Source organism: Diabrotica undecimpunctata, chromosome 3, assembly GCF_040954645.1.
Source record: "Diabrotica undecimpunctata isolate CICGRU chromosome 3, icDiaUnde3, whole genome shotgun sequence".
In the NCBI taxonomy this organism is placed as follows: domain Eukaryota; kingdom Metazoa; phylum Arthropoda; class Insecta; order Coleoptera; family Chrysomelidae; genus Diabrotica; species Diabrotica undecimpunctata.
In genome coordinates this window covers 1,737,432-1,753,580 of record NC_092805.1, presented here as the reverse complement: position 1 = coordinate 1,753,580, position 16,149 = coordinate 1,737,432, and the positions used below count along the sequence as shown (strand labels likewise).

The 16,149-nt window shown below is 33.1% G+C and overlaps 1 protein-coding gene across 1 annotated transcript in view; it reads left to right on the top strand.

Annotated features, from left to right (window-relative positions):
• Oamb (Octopamine receptor in mushroom bodies) overlaps positions 1-16,149 on the top strand; it is a 544,394-nt gene that overhangs the window by 56,887 nt on the left and 471,358 nt on the right. The window contains exon 3 of the mRNA XM_072525075.1: positions 10,342-10,578. Coding sequence (XP_072381176.1) covers positions 10,342-10,578 — 237 coding nt within the window. The remainder of the gene's footprint in view (positions 1-10,341; positions 10,579-16,149) is intronic.

Sequence of the window (16,149 nt, the reverse complement as noted above, 5' to 3'; positions counted from 1 at the left end):
GAGCTGGGGATTGAACTGACATCTCTCGCATTGAAGCGAAGGAGAAGCCAGCCGCCAGCCCGCTTGGCTATCCGATCGACCAAGTAACCAAATATGCCTTTATTATATGCAATATGCATTTATATATGCACTTTAAAACAATATTTTTTAATTTTTAGGGCTTGAGATTTGGTAAGAAATAAAATTATAGTATAACTTAAAGAGTGTTTATTTATTACTCAATTTAATAAAAAACTATAAATGAAAATTCACAAGAAAATGTCCTCGTTCTTGTTTACGGTAATGTCCACAGTATATAATCATAAAATGTTCAATATTTTCAAGAGTGATGTTATGCCTTCTATCAGTTAATATGTGTTTATATGAGGAAAACTATCTTTCAACATCACAGGATGTAATTGGCGCAAATCTAAAATTTGACACTAGCGAGGGATCCATATTAATAACTTCGTTAAAGCTTCCATTAATTATGTTATTTATTGATCTCAATAAAGAAAAAGCCTTCATTCCGGTTGAAAACTTCACTAAATTTATCTTTAATTTTTTTTTCCAATTGTCCTTGAAAGGTCTATTCTTTCTTTGACAGAATCAACATTGCAAATACTATCATTAAAAAATAATTTTTGACACTCTAGTTTTGTAATAGAGTTTAAAATTATGTAAAAATTTGCTTTTATATAGGATAGTTCATTCTGAACAGAATTCTCACTAAAAATATTTTGACATTTCTGAACAACAATACAACAAGCAGGATCAAAATTTGATACAACATGTTTGATATCAATTTAATTATTTGCAAGAAATATGGCACTATTCAACCACCAACCAACCTATCTAGTCAACACTAGTAAAGGTTCCGGTGGTAAAGGGATATCGGGAAGCATCTCTCTATATACTTCGACTCGCAATGGTGCTTTTGTGAAATTGCTTGGCAGGGTCACATATCAAATCAATTTACGGTTGCAAAAGGCTTGAGACAGGGAGATCCTTTAACCACTACATTATTCAACTTAGTGTTAGAAACTGTGATCAGAAAATGCAGCATGAAGGTGGAAGAAAGGATCATGAAAAATGAGCACCAGTGCTTGGCATTTGCTGACGATCTAACGATCCTAGCACCAACCGAGAAAGAATTATAGAAGAGTTGTGAAGAAAATCATTGAAGAAGCACAGAAATTTGGATTGGAACTAAATGAAGACAAAATCAAATATATGATCATGGGAGGGACAGAAGGGAAGAGAAAAAGAAGACTTAAGTGTGAGGTCTTTAAGTGGTAAACGTTATGGTTTTAAAAAGATGAACAAATTTGAATACCTGGGTGTAGTTTTCGATGAAAATGGAAAAGAGAAATGGAAGCTCGAAGCCAGAATAGCAAAAGGGAATAAAAATATAGGTAGTTTAAGAGCCCTACTGAACTCAAAATACGTTTCTAGACAAGGTAAACTCAGAATAATAAAACAGTAATTCGACCCATAGTAACATATGCCGGTGAGACATGGACATTAAACAAGAAGGAAGAGAATACTCTGGAAAGATGGGAAACGAAAATATTGAGACGCATATTCGGAGGAGGACGGAAGACAGAAGATGGTTGGGAGAGAAGAACCAACAATGAATTAATTGCTTTATACAAAGAATCTACCATTACCAAGTTCGTCAAGTCACAAAGAATCAGATGGTTGGGACATGTGGAAAGAATGGCAGCAAACAGAATGCCTAAACTAGTTATAACTAGATAACTAATCGGCCCCAAAAGAAGAGTTAGACCCAGAACGAGGTGGATTAGTAAAGTAAAGGAAGACCTTAAACACGTGAAGGTGAGGGACTGGATAAGAAAAGCACAAAATAGAAGCGAATGGAGAAATATTGTCCACCAGCTCCTTCAGAATAGTTAGGAATGTTGTATATACATATTTAAGTTAAAGTTTTGTTTAAAATAATTGTAATTAGTTAATATTAGGATTATGTTTAAAAAAAAAGCCCTAGGCCTTAACGGTCTGTTGTGCGTAAAAATAAATAAAACTACCGTCAATAGTCAAACTGTTACATGTTTAGTATAGGTATACCGATTTTCTTGCAAAAATGAGATTTTAAATTAAATTTCTGAATCGTTAAAATATAAATGGACTTCCTTTTTTATCACAAATAGTACAGAAAACAATTTCATTGTCTCTAATCTTTATTTCACTGTTGCCATCAACCCAACTCTGCAACAGACTTGATTTTTGTTTCGCTACTTTCGGCATATTTTCAAAAAAGAAATTATTTTTATTTTATAAGCACAATATTAACAATTACAAGTTGCTTTGCCAGCTGGTAAAGAGAATTTACTGTATAATACCTACCTGCATGTTGGCCCTATTCTTCTGATAAATAATTCCCAAATGGGTTTTCTCAAACAATAAAATTTGTAGATTTAGTAGATATTTGTAATAAAATTTTTTATTATGAAATAATTCAACGAAACTATTATCTAAATATGTATAGAAACCCATTTTATTTATGTGATATTTTCTTAATCAAGTATATGAATAGCATATGCATTTATAAAGAAACCCACAAATATGCTGCATATGTATTTTGCATATAATCCAGTCTCTACTAATCACACAACCTCCTCTTCTGACTACAAAAATTTTTGATTCCACATTCTGCAGTATTTTTCCGGTTTATCAATAATCCATTGTAGTACCTTTAGGTTGATTGCCACCAAAGCAAATCATCTGCATATAATAAAGAATAGAGAGAAGTACACTGTCTGATTTCTGCGGTGATCAAGAAAAAGGAGCAGGAGGACAGAGGAAGAAATTGAGCCAGAAATCTGAAATTTATGGATAATATTATTTATTAATTTATGGCCTAACGTCTGAAACATTTTTTCATTTACGGTAATAGGTATCGTTATTTATAAATTTTTAGTTTTTTATTTTAATTAATCATTGAGTGGCAAGACCACCTCTCTGGAACGGTGGTTAAGGTTTTAGCCAGAACACGGTTAACCCGGACTACCCTGGAGTCTTCTGGCTTAGTATTCTATTCGGCCGAAAGACGCCAGGGTGTCTTGTTGTGTAGATGTCCAAAAAAGATTTCCCCCACCGTTGCCTATCAGAATTCAATGGATACTTTCTGAGGCTCCTACTCTCTCCGTCCGGCTCGCGGAGATAAGAATCCGGCCGGGATCAGAAAGCTCTGCCTGTCGTAAGAGGCGACTAATGGGTAGGAATCGGGAGGTGGAGAGCCGTCGCTTGAGGTGTCGGGTTGGTAGAAACGCACACGGTCGCTTCGGCGGCGACCTGTCTACGCACGAGGTGGAAATTCCTTCTCCTGCCGAACCTACCCGCGCGTGGTGTGGGAATAACGGGTAGGCAAGGTACTAGCAACACAGGTACTACGGGGAAGGTGGAGCCCCACGAAACGTTTCGTGCATACGTGGCGTGGCACCTTCACTTTGGTGTCAGACTCGTAGGGGCAGAGGTTTCGTGACGGGCGTATGTCGAAAGATAGGTAGCCCAGGGTCCTGCCAAATTTTAAATTTGGAGGGCACAAATACATTGCAATGAGGCTCTTACTGGAATCTGGCAATACGGCAATTAAAATAAAAAACTAGTACTAAAGTGCCCTCGATTAACTGCATCAAAATAAAAAATGTATAAAAATTTTTTACTCCCCCTACATGTTGGATTTTTACTATACTTCTAAGATCAAAAATGTTGTCTTTAGTTTAATCGCCAGTTTTTTATATTGCGTGGAATTCTTTTAAAAAGGTAGGCTCTATGTTGCATTATCTCGTCTGCAGCAAGTTGTATATGATGAAGTCAAAAGGCTGAAATATTTATAATATATTTATGGAATTGCGTACACTAAATTTGACCTGCTTTGATTGGTTTTTGAGCTCAAAGGATAAGGTGATAATATCTGACTTACTCATTTTGTACATATTTTTTAAATTATATATATAGTTTTATTACAAAACTCAATAATCTTCAAAATTAATAAAGATTTTAAAGAATCCTCATGCTCGGTATTTTTATCAAATCAATACGTCTGGCGTATTCGCAAAACCTTTAAAACAATCTTAAAAGGTTAAAGGTTTTCTCCAGTAAACGTTAACAAAATTGTCAGACAATCATGCTGGCGATAGACGTAGGGGCTAAAAGTGCCATAGATACGAATCTCGCATGTTGATTTTTACCTGATATGGAAAAAGTTTTATACATGTGCGTCAACGTGTCAAGTATAAAAACAATTTGAGAAACGGAAAAGGCTTCGTATGCTTTGTATAAACTTTTAAAATTATATTAATTGTTTGTCTTGGACATATTTTTGCTCGATATTAGGATTTTGGTCATATTTGTGATTTGAACTCCCAACTATGGTTTTTTTAATACAACTTTAAAGTTATGTCATTCAAGATTTACGCCGCCAGAACTCCACAGCGTTGCCAAATCATTAGAATAGTAAATACGTGTAAGGAATTTTTAAAATGTTACCATTTGAGAATACACTAGTCAATTTGATTTTAAAAATGAAGAAAATAATCACATGTTCAAATTTTTTTCATTTTTTAATATTGTGGAAAAAATACGTTTATTCCATAATATTATGAAAGATAGCACAAAAATGTATGACTTCAAATAAATTTTAGAACTCAAATGGTAAGGCACTGTTAATAAATCAATAACTTGTATTATGTGGTGTTGCATCTTGACCCCTTCAATCCTTCATTGGTGTAAGTTGGTTGAATGTACTGTATATTATTAAATTAACTATAAATTATAATACTCTATGCTATATCTGTTACCCTTAATTATCTTCTATATGATATTCTATTTAAAATATGCCGCTAAGGCGACCAATTCAACTAAAAAGTATTTTTATCCACTTCACAGCCACACAAAGGTTTAAATATTTAACTTGGTATTCAAATTAAAATGTTCGCGTGTTATCAATCTATTTTTTATGACAGATATAAAACATTTAAGGGAACTTGCCTGACATTTACGAGCACATTAATGTTAATTTAACTAGTTTATTGTTCGAGTGGGTCCAAATCTGTTTTGATTTGGGTTTATAAAAACGAATAAAAAACTAGAATAAGCAAATCCACATAAATATCGTGATTTATTATAGACACTATTTTATTTTATTTATTTTTGTTACATTGTTTGTAGATATTTGATTTAGTGTGGTCGTACAAAAATTGAGAGCCACGAAAATCACGCAAAATGAAAAAAGTACCTGGATAAGATGTTATGAACACGGAAACCTTGCAAAATGGTAAACAAATCATCGGATTATGTGATTTTTCTATTTTTTTTTGTTTTACTTCCCTTTTGGTCTCTCAGCGACTTTTCTGTTATTTTCTTCAGTATTTTCATCTCTTCCGTTTCCAATAGCCAATAGTTATGTTATGGCTGTGTCGGGTCTTGTAATTCTTGACTTCATCTCAGTATTAATATGTTAATTAAATATTTATCATATGTAGATTTAGAATTGAATATGCTGACGACACGGTCTCGCTGGCCAATGATGAGAAAGAGTTACAGTTCCTAATAAATAAAGTCAATAACATAAATAAAAAATATCATCTTCAAATAAGCATAAAGAAAACAAAATTCGTGGCAATCAATAAACTTAATATAAACATCAGTAAACTAATTTTCGAAACCAAATTCAGAGCTTTGCTTTAATCTGTGCCTTCTAAGAATTGCAAGGCAAAACAGACGTTAATAAAGATGTTATTAGAGACATTAGAGACATTAATATAAACAATTTCAAACAATGTAAGAGTTGCATAGTAAATCAGAATATGGAAAGAGTAAAGAGATTTAAGTCCTTGGGATCCTGGTGCTAAAATCGCAATTATTCAATAAAAACCTGAGTCTGGCTACCTCGTTGACGTTCTGTTAAATGCTACGAACTGTTTACACTGTTGTACGGAGTTAAGGGATGGACTTTAAAGACAAGAACTATGTCACATCTGGATTCTTTTGAGATGTGCTTGTACCGGCGACGGCGGTTATTGAAAATACCATGGATCGAGAGTGTATCAAATGATCAACTGTTGGAAGGAATGAATAAAGATAAGGATTTTTTTTTTAATAGAAATATGCTTTATTTTCACTGAAAATTGTACAATTTTATAGACAAACCTTACAAAAAGTCAAAAAAATGACAATAACAATTAAAATTTACTAAAATTACATAAATCGTCAATGTCACAAAATAAAATATACAATACATTGCAAAATTTCACTAAATTGCAAATTGCATAATAAAACCTTACGAGTAAGTTTAAGTTGCTGTATGTGATACCCAAATATATATAAAAATACTTTGTTGCTTGTACCTAAACGTACTGTAGTTTCTTAACTCACTGAATAATATGGTCTTTCAGATAGATAGGCTTTTGTCAATTTACGGAACTTAACGAAAGAAGTTGTAGATTTAAGTTGCAAAGGGAGATGGTTGTATAATTTTTTTGCCAAATATAATATAGATTTCTTTACTACTTCAGTGGACGAGATCGGTAAATACTCTTCAAAGGTTGAATTTCTGGTGGAGTAGTCATGATTAGGTCTTGCTGGAAAAACATGTAGTTGTTTACGAATTAAGCAAACAGTTTCTAGAATATGTAGAGGAAAAAGAGTTAAAATCCCGTGATTTTTGAAGTAGCTTCTGCTATGTGTTATTCTACTGAGGCAAAAAGATACCGTATTGCTCTTTTTTGTAATTTAAAAATAACATCGGGTTGGGCATATGTACTAGAACCCCAAAAAGGAAGGCCATATCGAAGATGAGACTCGAACAATGAAAAGTATGTTATTTTGGAAGATGCTAAATTGATTTCCTTCGAAAAAGATCTTATAGCATAATAGGCTGAGGCTAGTTTCTTACTTAACAAATCAATATGAAAGAAACGATTTAAGGTTGCTGTCTATAAAAATACTAAGAAATTTTACAGAATCAACGATACTGATCGTGCTGTTATTAAAAAGCAATGGTTGCAGAGATCCTTTATGGGATAATGCTCCTTATCCAAGTTAAAAAGAGAGTAAATTAGAGTCTGACCAGGTTTTTATTTTAAGTAGATCAGAAGTTATAATTGCATAAAGAGTTGCAATATTAGAATATTAGAGTTACTCCATGATGATACTGGTATCATCATGGTGATAAAAGATATTGTTTTCAACGAGAAAGAACATAAGTCGAGCTTTTATAAGTGTCTTAATAATTTTGCATAGGACCAATAGGTCAGGCAATATTTGCAGGCATTAGATTTTCCACCACCCTTATAAAGAGGAATAATAATGGCTGTCTTTAGGTGCTCTGGAAATATACCTTTTGTAAAGGAATCTTTAATTAGTGAAACCAAAACTTCCAACACATTATTTGGGAGATTTAAGAAAATTTTTATGGATAGTCCATCAGTACTACAGGAAGATTTGCTTCTGATAATACTGATTGTTTGTATCAGTTCAGATTTTTCAACTGATCCTATAAAGAATGAATTCGAGAACTTTTTTGAATTGGGGAGATAGAAAATAGAATCTTGTTGTGGCAAAGTAGTTGATGTTATATTTTCACTCACATTAACGAAGTATTCATTTAAATTTTCAGGGTTTGGAAGAGAAAATGTTTGAGCTGGGTTAGTTTTATTTCGAAGATCGTTTGTTATGGCAACTTTCAACATTTTTAGAGCTTTCCAGATAATTCTCGTGGTACATTTTTTAGCTGGTTTGATAAGTTTTAGATAGTAAATCTGTACTTGAAGATATATTCAGTGACAAAGACATTGGCAGTACATTTCTTGATGTACAGTTGTAACGATTGTATTTTGCTTACCATAGGGTAAGAAAATAGGGGTACTTATAAAATTGGGGAAAGAAACTAATGGGGGTCAAGATAGCGCAAGCAAAATAAACGCTACTATGCGAACGGGCACTCAGGGGTAAGTTGGAGAGTTGGGGTCGTGGATGAGTGAACGACAAGGGTTCGGATTTGGGCAGCTAAAAAAAATGGAATAAAGGGGTTACTTACGTAAATCTCCTGGAACAAAAACGAAACAAAGACAAGAAAAAATACCTCTAGCTATTTAAATGGGGACGCCGCTTCGAAGAAAAGTTCCTGCTGGAAGAAAGAAAGTTTCTTCCTTCCTAAAATAAAGAAACACAAACAGGTTAGGAGATTTTTTTAAAATAAATACAAAAATGGATCAGAGAAACAAATCAAAACGTTTATTTTTGTCTCATACAAACAGTTATCAAGCATACAGATTGCACAAAAATTATTCAAAGTTGCAAAATACAAAATTACAAAAAAAACTTACATGTGTTGCCTGTTAACAAAGGAGATTGCTACAAAATTCTTCGAAATGGTTCCTAGGTTATCTTATTAATATGGCTAAATTAAAAATAAAGCATATCCTTGTTCATGAAAATATATAAGATTTAACTTTTTCTATAAAACATCTTTCTATACAAGCAAATTAAAAATTGTCACAACAAAAACATATTAGAGTTAGCTGTCAGATGTCACATTTAATTTTGATGACAAAAAAAAAACAAAAGATTGACAGCAACCACACTTAGTTTACAAAATAATTCTAATTATTATCAATTCTTAAATTTAAGTGAAAGCAATTATTACTTTTAGCAAAAAAATGTCTGTCTAATTTGAAAAAATTTAATATATTGAATGTTACCTTATTTTCATTTATTTCACTTAACTTTGAACAACTTGCTATCTATCTCTGGGGTTAGAACTAAACAGGCAAATTCTCCACTGGAACACAGGAAACCATTTCCACAATTCAGGAACGACGATCTAATGGGGCTGTATCAAACAAACAAACAACAACAAAGCCGGTGGGACATCCTAAACAATCACCTTCCAAAATTTCTTCGGTTCCGGTATACTGCACAAATCTAGTGGTTACTCTATTCTAAATCCGTCATATTACGGAGAGTAATTATCACTTTGTACCAGTCTTGGAACTTAAACCATTACACAAATCGTGTAATGTGATACAGTATATATGTGAATAAAGTGAATCTCCTTCACCAAATCCCTTAACTCAACTGTCCCCTCGCCCGGCCGGTCTTTCAAAACTAGCCACAAAATACCTCCCTCCACGCTTCTCACACAAATTCCTTACGACTTCAAATTGTGAAAATTAACCTTGAATCTCTTCCGGAGTTAATGCGTCTCAGAGAGAAAAAGCACAATACTTGCAATATTTTTTCTAAGAACCTCTTCTCAACCGGGATATTTGGGGCCTGAATGTAAACAAATCGTTGTTCGACGACAAAAAAATGTTGAAATATTATAGTTAAAAATAACATGTACGAAATGGGGAATTTTAAATGTAAATAAAAAAGTGCTAATACCTCTTTACTACGAGATAAACAAAATAGGCCTTTTATCGATTATTTTAACGTCGTTGCAAACAGACAAAACAGGGGCGTCTTTAGAAATTATTAACATATCAATATTTCGTAGTTAAAAGAAAAATTGAAACGCTACACAGTAGTAAACGCATATTCTTGGCTGATATGCGGATACCTTTGGAAGTTTAGGGTTTGTGATGTTTTAACATAGTGATTGTAATTAAAGAAAATACCTTATTGAAAATACAAACAAGCCATAGTCCACAGAGGAAAAGTACCACTAAGAAGTCAAGCACAAATTTTGGAATTTACGAAAGTTCTGAGCGGAAAAATCCTTCCCAAACATTAGGTTTTCGAGTATTGTTTGTTAAGAGTGTTAAACTTGGTATGTACTGCTTCGTGATCAAAGAGTCCAGCATTAACTATTGACAACAGTTAAGCGATGAAAAGCAGCTTATTTTTTACATATTTTTAGAAACCATTACTATGGTTTTCAGCAGTTGACCGTTAAAAGAAAGATTATTTTTCGAAATGCGTTTAATTACAAAAACAAAAAATGTAATAAACTATAAAGCAGACACCAACCAACTTACTAACATCTACTAACTATAATATTCTGCAATATATTTAATTTAAAATGAATCTAACCTTGTGCTATTACTGATACACAAAATTAAACTGCGTCTACTGAAAGGTTAATCAAAACTTATTTCGCAACACCCTGTATATATATGATATACATATTTGATTTTAGTCCAAAAACTTTATTAGTGTATGAAAAATTTGGAAGAAATAAAAATTGTGATCTTGTAAAAAATATTTAAGTAATGTAAATTATTTATGGAAACCTTCGTCTAATTGCTTAACGCAGTTTTATTATTTTATAACATATTAATAATAAAACAATTTGCTAATATATCTGTATACTAGTAAAATATTATTTCCTTCCAGGTTTGGATATTTGGGGACGTGTGGTGTCAAGTTTGGCTGGCCGTCGACGTTTGGATGTGTACAGCGTCCATCCTTAATTTGTGTGCGATATCTCTTGATCGTTATGTGGCGGTAACCAGACCGATAGCTTATCCCAGTATTATGTCACATTCAAGGGCGAAAGCCCTGATAGCGGGACTCTGGATTTTAAGCTTCGTGATCTGTTTCCCGCCTTTGGTCGGCTGGAGGGACCGAAAGGTAAGAATTTTTTTTGCATGTTTTTAAATCTTTTATAAAAAAAAACAAGAAAGGATTCTCTCAATATTGAGGACGTCTCTAATTCTATATTAATATATTTATATACTAAAACGTCTACTTAAATTATTTAAACTAAAACTATATATTTAAGCTCTTTGTCTTAAGTTGCCCATTTCCTACGGATATGGACGACTAACCTGGCTAAGTATATTATTTATTTGCTGTTTCTCCAAATTGTCCAGTGAAAGACAGTTAAAACTACTTTATAAGATTATAGAACTAAGAAATTCTTTGCCTCTTCCAACCTCTTTTTCCTTGTATTTTTCATTACAATATAAGCCGGAGTATACCCTTACTTTGTTGATTTACTATTTTATATGGCTTAGATATTTTAACTTAAGTTTTTTCATAACCAGAACAATTCCATTACTTAGATCTTACTGATTTCTCATGATTTTGTTTAGTAGACGATCTATCCAGGATTTTTCTGTAGCTCTGAATCTCAAAAGCCTCTAGTCGTTTAAGTAATGTAATGCTTCGTTTGGGGTTAAAGAGTCTACTTTGTAAAAAATAGCAGTAAATACATAGCACCGAAAACAGCGAGTCTTAATTTTTATTAGCAAAATATGGCTCTTGAAAATTTTGCTTAATTTACAAAAGACTGCTCCAGCTAGTACGAAGAATCAGGTTAAAGGTAAGAAGAACTTGGGCTCTTTTGGTAAGAACTTCTGTAGCAAAAAGTGTTTTCTTTGTACCTACAGCATTAGACACAGCTAATAATTTTATATCTTCTAGAGTTTTTTGCAGTATGTTTGTTCAACACAGCAACAAAGGTATATTTTAGTAATTTTGTGGTCCATAATTTTTAGAAATTCCTAGTAAAACTTATCTGACTTTACTACTTTTCTGCTTTTAGTAGTTTTTATTACTGTTTTTACTTCAATTTTTATAACTTGCACCCACTATAAACAGTGATAACTTGACAAAGCAGCAGTTCTATGAAACCCGGAAAATCCCCTTACAGGAGATTTTAAGGTCCAAATAGGCAAAGAAAATTGCTTCAGACAGGTTTCAGGTGCAAACTCAATCCACGACACAACAAGCAATAATGGAGAAACACTATGTAATTTAACAGCGGCATTAAACATGAACATACGCAGACGGCATTAAACAAAGACATACACAAATTAACATGGATGACACCAGGAAGTCTGGAGAAAACTTAAATAGACCATGTACTAATTAAAAAGACACACAAACCATCGATAAATGACGTAAGATATCACAGAGATAGATATAATATCGATTTGGACCATATACTAGTGATTAAAAAAGCTAAAATAAAAACAACGAAGAATGAAAGTCGAAAAGCATAGAAAAAATGTGACGTAGATAAATTGAAAGAAAAAGAAGTAAAAAGAAGAGTTGTACAAGAAGTAAATACAGATATGCAGTTCAAAGAAAACAAATTTGAGGACCAGTGAAAAAAAAATCAAACAACGAATAAACGATGCAGCAGAGAAAGTGGTTAAGTGGACAAAATGAAAAATAAAAGAAGAAATAGTTTGACGATGAGTGCAAATTAGCAGTGGAAAAAAAGAATAAAACAAGATTGAAATGGTTAAGCACAAGAAAGTATAGGAACGAGAAAAATACAAAGATTAAAGGAAAAAGACAAATAAAATATTTAAATCGAAAAAAAAATCAAAAAGTAGAAAAAATTATAAACGAGATAGAAACAGAGAATGAAAGACACGACTTACAACCATTGTACCAATACTTAAAACTCATCATCATTATCATAAGTGGCTCGACAATCCGTTGTGAATCTTGGCCTGCTCACGAAGTCGAAACTCCTGTCGATTCCTGGCAACTTCCCTACCAAATTCGTGTCGGGTAAGATGTCCTCTGTAGTAAATATTGCAGTTATTTTTTTTCAGGATGCCTGAGCTAGTCCATCTTATTTCCTGTAAAGGTATGACTAGAGCAGTGGCTCCAGGCTGATAAAGGCTTCTTACGTTCCACAGGCAAATTTTTAAATCATTATCCTTATTTCGTTTGCGAGTTCGTCTTAGGTTAGACACTCCGGTTTCTTTTTTATAGCTCTCCTAACAAAAGGTTTTTTACAGAGCTGGGTAGTTAACACAATGCCAAACCCCCTTTTCGGAGGGCCATTTCACCCGCTCTCGTCAGTTCCCGATCCAACTTTCCACCTGGGTTGAATGTGAGAGTCAGATTTAAGTAGAAGAGGCGGCTAATTGGAGTAAACTGGAATCATCTCCATGCTTTTGAATTCTACCCCTTTATCCCCCAATACTTAAAACTACGTAACCGAAAACGGACAGCTAATATAGCTATAGAAGCAGAAAAATGGCAAAAGTATTTCGAAGAAATATATCACGAAATGGATAGAAAAGAAGAAACAGAAACAATAACGAACACAGAAGAAGATGAAGAAGAAAAATTGACCTATACAGAAGTGAACTAGAAAATTATGCAAACTTAGAAACGGGAAAACGAGAAATGACAGCACTTAAAATCGATATCCATGTTCGGAAACTAAAAAAAAAAAGAGAAAACGGGATATTAAAAAACTAAAATTTTATACTCATTTACTGCATAAATTACTTATTTTTTTTATTTAAATAAAGAATTATAGAAAGAAATAGTTTCTCAAATGCGAAGTTAAACTTAATTTGCTACCTCGGTAGAAAGTGATTTAAATTTACCGAACTTCATACTCTCGAATTTATAGAACCTGTACGAAAAACCTATTTGATTCGAACATGACACGATACCAACGCATTTTCTAGGATGTATTTCTGAGAAAATTCAATTGTGCATCTACCTATACTTCCTTCAATCGATATCCACTTTGGAACGAGAATGCAAAACATTGAAAATTTCATTTTTGCAAGTGATGTTTTCCAAAGTGTTCTATCTAGCTTCAAATGTTTTCTATCTGCTGCTGAAATATACTTAGTTCAAACTTATTACAAATGTCGTTTAGTCGTAGAGCTACTGAAACAAATCGTAATTTTAGTAGGTGACGAATTACCTTATTTAAAATGCTTGTTGGTATTTTAGTTAAGAGTGTTAAAAAAATAACCGCCTGTCTTAATGTAATTGAATTAAATTTTATTTCATTTTTTTTTAATTAACGTGTCTCGACGACGAGGTCATTGACACGATGGCAGTATAATACAATATAAGTGTATTACAAATACAGTTTTACATTTGACAATACACAATACATAATACACAATACTTATTTTTTTACAAATTAAACCGTTATACATAATTAAAATTTTTGTTTACGAGTATAAAGCACTTGAATGTCTCTTAAATATTTAAATACTCTTGCAATTTTCTCAGTTTTACTCAACATTTCTTGTATATTACCTCCCAACTGGTGTTGTTTTCTTTTAGTAGAAAGATGTTGACATTCTTTAAGGCAATGCCTGACTGTTAAGGGACTGCTGCAATGGCTGCATGCAGGTGAATTGGTAGATGCCATTAGAAAGCCATGTGTAAGACGAGTGTGTCCAAGTCTAAATCTTCTTAGAATAACCTTGTGTCTTCTGGGCATAGGTGGTAGCTCTAAGGAAGGTATAACTGGTTGTATATCGTATAAGTGACTCGAAGTTGTGTTCCAATTTGCTTGCCATTTATCATATATACGCTTTTTAAACATTTTTTTAAAATCATTATGCAACTGGATATTTGATATATTTATATCCAAAGTAGAAGCCTCTTTTGCGGCTACATCTGCAGCCTTATTTCCTACAACTCCTACATGTAAAGGTACCCAGACAAATTACTCCATGGTCCGTAAGTTTATTATATATGTCATGTAATAAATTTACCAGCGGATATTCTGAGACCATGTTTTTAATTACTTTTATTGATGATAAGGAGTCTGTGCAAATCGCTACATTGCGGTCAGTTGGTTCCAACATACAAAAAGCCTCGACGATACCATATAGTTCTCCAGTGTATACACTATAAACGGCAGAAAGTCTGATAAGTTTTGTAGTGCTGAAAGATGAAACAACAACACTACCCACCCCTACATAATTTTTAGAGGCATCTATCTGTATAAAGAACTTTATAAAATTGATTTCAATTAAGTATGTCTAGGAACAATTGTTTAATTATAGCTTTAGGAGTATCATGTTTATTGAACGAGCAAAGGGAGGTGTTTACATTCAGAAGTTGCTTATGCCACGGTGAATATGTAGAGATATGAAAGGGTGAAGTTGCAGAAAGATCGAAACCGTCGAGAATAGAATTTAGTATACAAGAGAGAGGTTGTGCAGCTCTAATGGTCTGAGAATAATGTATGAGATTATTTGGTTAAATAAGTAGCTGGTAGACTGGATTTTGTGGATTGACTGATAAGCTAGCTGCATATGACAAAACAAGATGTTATCTCCTTAACCAGAATGGCGGTTCGTTAGCTTCACAGTACATACTTTGAGCTGAGCTAGATCTGAAGGCACCTAAGCAGATCCTAAGACCCGTATTGTGTACGGAATCAAGAGCTTTCAGATGTGACTTGGAGGCAGACATATAGACAAAACTGACATAGTCTATTTTGGAGCGAATAATGGATTTGTAAACTGTAAGCAATACCTCTTCATCAGCTCCCCATTAGAAATGTGCTAAACTTTTTAGGATATTAATATTTTTTAAGCAATTGCCTTTTGTTTCCTGTATGTGTGTATTCCAAGTAAGTCTGGAGTCGAAGGTCAGTCCTAAGACTTTATGATGATCAATAACATCTAGTAATACTCCATTGTATGTCAAAATTGGATTATCTTTTGTCGTTTTTCTGCTAAATTTCATGATTTTAATTTTTTAAGATTAGAAGGAAAGCCCAATATTCCTCGACCACCTTTCTATATTATCAATGGCTATTTGCATTAGTCAACAGGTTGTTTCGATATTCTTTCCTCTGCAAAAGAGTACAAGGTCATCAGCATATAATGCGTATATAACTGGGAGATGATTACTTTTGCCTACATCATTAAATGCCAAACTAAAGAAAGTTGTGCTTATAACAGAACCTTGTGGTACTCCATTATGTTGAATACGAGTAGATGACAGCTTTCCATTTAAAATAACTTTAAAAGTTCTATCATTTAAAAAATTCTGCACAAAGTAGTATATGTTTTCACCAAGTCCACATTGTTGAAGATTTTGGAGTATTACAGATTTTTGAACAGTGTCAAAGGCTCCTTCGACATAAAAAAAGCTGCTAATAAATCTTGTTTATAGGCCATAGAGTTGGAAATATGTGATTGTAAAACTACCAAATCATCTGATGTAGAACGATGAGATCTAAAACCGGATTGTGCCGGTGAAATAACTCTATTTTTTTCCAAAAACCAGACCAATCTTTTGTTTACCATTTACTCCATTAATTTGCACATGGTGCACGTCAGCGATATTGTCCTATATGAATTAGATAAACTTTCTATTTGGTTATGAACTTTTTTAATTGGTATAATATATGATTCTCGCCACCGCTTAGGAAAATTATAACTGTTCCAAATACCGTTGTAAAAT